Source organism: Corvus kubaryi, unplaced genomic scaffold (genome assembly GCF_017639235.1).
Source record: "Corvus kubaryi isolate FWS band 111438036 unplaced genomic scaffold, C.kubaryi_AGA036_p1.0 74, whole genome shotgun sequence".
In the NCBI taxonomy this organism is placed as follows: domain Eukaryota; kingdom Metazoa; phylum Chordata; class Aves; order Passeriformes; family Corvidae; genus Corvus; species Corvus kubaryi.
In genome coordinates, this window is record NW_024582061.1 from 13,377,987 (window position 1) to 13,381,990 (window position 4,004).

At 41.0% G+C, this 4,004-nt stretch overlaps 1 protein-coding gene across 1 annotated transcript; it reads left to right on the plus strand.

Annotated features, from left to right (window-relative positions):
* Positions 1 to 705: 705 nt before the first annotated feature.
* Positions 706 to 1,897, plus strand: ASCL4 (achaete-scute family bHLH transcription factor 4). Its single transcript, XM_042051191.1, has one exon. The coding sequence runs from the start codon at positions 1,301 to 1,303 to the stop codon at positions 1,865 to 1,867; it is 567 nt and encodes a 188-aa protein (XP_041907125.1). The 5' UTR covers positions 706 to 1,300; the 3' UTR covers positions 1,868 to 1,897.
* Positions 1,898 to 4,004: the final 2,107 nt, after the last annotated feature.

Here is a 4,004-nt window from a genome sequence, read left to right on the forward strand (position 1 = left end):
CTGATGGTGGCCAAAAAAGGAGATTCAGTTAACTGTGAAAATGTGTTTTCAACAAAAAAACTGTAACTATGGAGCTCTTGAACAACAACATGGGAAAAGTCAAAGACTGTCAAGTTGCCGCAGGGGAAGATCTTAACACAGGGGGGTGTCTCAGAGGAAAGGCACAGACAAGGACATTATGACGTTACACTGCCCAAAGTCCTTATCTTTTGTCCACCTCTTTCCTTTGGCAAGCTGCAGGCAAACTGGAGGACACAGCACAGACCTGGCAGGGTCAAGAGGGACTTTCAGCTCCCCCATTAAAGCAGTGTGTAGGGTCCATCAGGTAAGCCAATATCTGTGTAAACATCTAGTAATACCTGCGCATGGGGCTATCAGGGCATCACCTTTGTGTTTGTTTATCTGAGGCAGGTGCTCATAGGGATGACCAGAACTTTCCTAGAATGAGCAGAAACACACAAAATATTGAAAACTGTTTGAAAATGCTAAAATGCTTATGTTCAATTTGAGAAACACACTTCTTGAGAAAACCTCTCTTGGGGTGAAGAAGGCAGTTTTCCTCTTATGCTTGCACGTAGTACATTCTTGATCTGACAAGACTTGCAACCACAAGAGAGCACTCTTTCCTTTGAAGATGTCTCAGCTTCCCCAGAAAGCTACAGATAAGCCATATAAGTTTTGCAAACTGCTTGTGAGCTGGTTCAGTTAGACCAGAGCAGCCGAAACAACAAAGCTTGCAGTTGTCTTTTGGACTTCATTGTGAAAAGCCTTTGGGTAGTTTTCAGATGTCAGAAGATCCTTGGTTCCTGAAAATGAGGAGTTCTGCCAAAACTTTGAAGATCCCTGTAAACTTTGCAAATTACCCATCTTTTGGAGACAATTATATCAAACGATATCATGGATTACAATACATGAGAAGTGTTTAGAGCCTGGAAGATTATTTATGTTTGGCATTAACTCTTATGGTCATAATTTCAAGTGGAGAGAAAAGGAATACGCAGGAACCCTCTTATTATCTTTTGAAATATGAAGATCACAGGAGAAGAAGGGTTTAAATTGTGGAGTGATGGCCCTCAAAACCTGTCTGTACATTAACTGGCATCCTACACCTATAAAAACAAGGCTCTCCAGGCACAGTGTGGACCTCATGAGTTGTTAGCCTTGCTTTGAGATCTGAGTTTTTATACACCACAGGAGGAAACTGCAGCCTGTGGGGAAGAGTACCTATACAAATGTTGGATTAATACATTGGAAGCCAAATTCAGGAACTAACACACCACTGGTGAGGACAAAAAGAAGCATGGACAGCACCAAAGATGATAATAAACTATTGAAGAGGATTGCATTTCCAGGAGCTGTGTCCCTGGCTACAAGCCACATGCACCTCCACGGGGTACCCCGGAGAGAGCCCTTTGGGGTTCCCTTCCATCTGGACCCATCTTACTGGGAGCAAGCCTATAGTGGGCACACAGGTTGCATTTCCTACATCCCATTCCCTGGCTACATGGGCATCTATGACTGCTCCTTCGAGCCTGCCTTCATTCGGAAGAGGAACGAGAGGGAGAGGCAGCGGGTGCGCTGTGTGAATGAAGGCTACACGCGCCTGAGGGAGCACCTGCCCAAGGAATTTGCTGACAGGCGCCTCAGCAAAGTGGAGACCCTGAGAGCTGCAATAAGCTACATCAAACACCTGCAGAGCTTGCTGGACTGCCATCCCTTAGGCTCTGCCAGTAAAGAAACGCTCTCTGCCCAGGAGCGCCCGGGAACTCCCAGTGCGGCTTCCCCGCAGGAGTGCAACAGTGATGGAGAGTCTAAATCTTCTTCGGCGTCATCCCCCTACAGCGAGTTTGAGGAGACGGGCAGCTAGGTCTCCTCTCTGGAGACAGAAAGCTTGAAGTTTGGCTGGGAAACAATTTCAAACCCTGGGGACTTTTCTGCAGATGAAAATTAATACCGGGGAAACGAAAAACTGATAGGGGAAAAAAAGGTATTTTCCGTCTGTTAAAGGACTTTAAATGTTTGCTGTATCAAACTTAGACGTGATTTGTAAGCAAGCAGATATCTCTCAGGTTGCTTCAGCTGTGTTACTAAGCTTCCTTTGGACTGTTGAACTGGAGCAACATTTGCATTCTACTTTTCATTCAGCTTTTATTCTGTTCTATTTTCTTTTGCCTTTCACTTAAGATGGTAAAACTGGATAAATCCATTTCAGGAAATCCCCCTCCCCTTTCTCCTGCTTTGTCCAGTAAGTTTTATTGTCTGTTTTTCCTGACTGCCAACCTGAGAGGCACTGCATTGCAAGCACTTGGACTGGGGAAGGTAAGATTTAGATAAAATATCTTTCCCTAAATATTTCAGAAAACTCACAGAAATACTTCTATTTATGAAACAACAATTTTCCAAGTAAAAACAAGGCTATATTTGGAACTTAACTTCTTTTACAGCATCTTCTAAAGTGAAAGAAACAGCTCATACATTGGACACTGTCTATTTGGTGGTTATTCTAAGGATAATTTTCAGGAATATAAAGCTGGACACTTTCATTCCAATCAGTGCTACAAAGAGGGAAACAGAGTTCTGTAAAACAGCACCTTGAAAAGCAAAACTTCACTCCAGATACTGAAAAAATGCTGCCAGCTTTTTTCCTACTTTCCTTAAATCTGAGTTCATGGACAAAATAGTGTGGATTGTGTCTTTTTGGCAGGTCAGAAATGATATGCTTAGAAATATAACCTGTAAAGTTATATTATATTATAGACACTGGTGTGAACAAAAAGAGAAATGTTGAGTATATCAGTTTACATCTGCATGAAAATGTAGGTATTTCTCCTTTCGTTTAGAATATTGTATTACTTTTTCAAAGGATGCAACTTCTAAAATTAATACCTCAAAATCTATGGAATACCTTTAATTTGGGTTGCATCTACTTAAAAGGAGAATTTCTGTCCAATTTGCTCTAAAATCTGCCTTTCCCTGAGGCATTTAGCTATGTGCTTAAATCCCATTCTGAATATGGGGTAAACTTCTTACCCATCCACTTTCCACATACCTTTCAAACTTTTGCTTTTTTGGCCTTGTGTTGATGAAATGGTTTTGTATCTTTTTATCTTTCCTTCATGTCCTGCTGACTGAACACCTGAAAAATACTCATGTATAAATAAGAACAAATACTGATCAAATACCTCAAAATGTGTCCATAAATTTCCTTTAAATAAAAAATGTGATTAATCCTGGCTCTGTCTTTTTCACTTTTAATTGATAACAAACAGGACAGCTCTGTTTGCGGGAGTAATACATTTTCAGGAAAAAATAAAGAAAATAGAAAGGAGGTAAATATGAACTGCTACCTATTTAACTACATTTTTAATCTAGATTTTTAAATGTAGATGAGGTCTGTGTTGTGGGCACCTAGTAAAAATTATTTGGTACAAAAATACTCATCTGCTTTCTAGAAGACTGTTCTCAGCATTTGTACACTTTTAGCTTCTGTGTCCATGGCAGACACAGGTGCTGTTCTTCATCCTTTACATGGGAGCTGGCTCCACTTTCTAATGACTGTTTTCTGAAGGGCTGCTACTTTTTCAGAGGCTGTTTCCCAGACTCAGAAATAGAGGTTTAATTACCTGGACAGTTCAGATCCAGAGCCAATGCACTCATTTCTGGCTGTATAGTGTTTGTATTTCTCACCCAAGAAAGAAGAGGACAGCAAGGTAGAGGTCTGAATTTCTGATTGGGTTCCATTGTTTCCTGGCTTTTCTTCTTTCTGTTGTGTTTCTCTGGCAAGAAATTCAAGCTGTCTGTCTCTTTGACTCAGTGTTGAGATTTCTGGAAATGTGGTATTGCTGCTGGTAATTCTGTGAGTAAGCCTGAATTGCACTTCTCCCTCAAAGCAGAGATTAAATCTTTGTTATCTATGAAAAACACACACTCCCGCAGAGTACCAGAGGCAAATTCTGTGAAACACACTTCTTTGGAAAGCACTCTGAAGATGAAGAGCAGTTAAT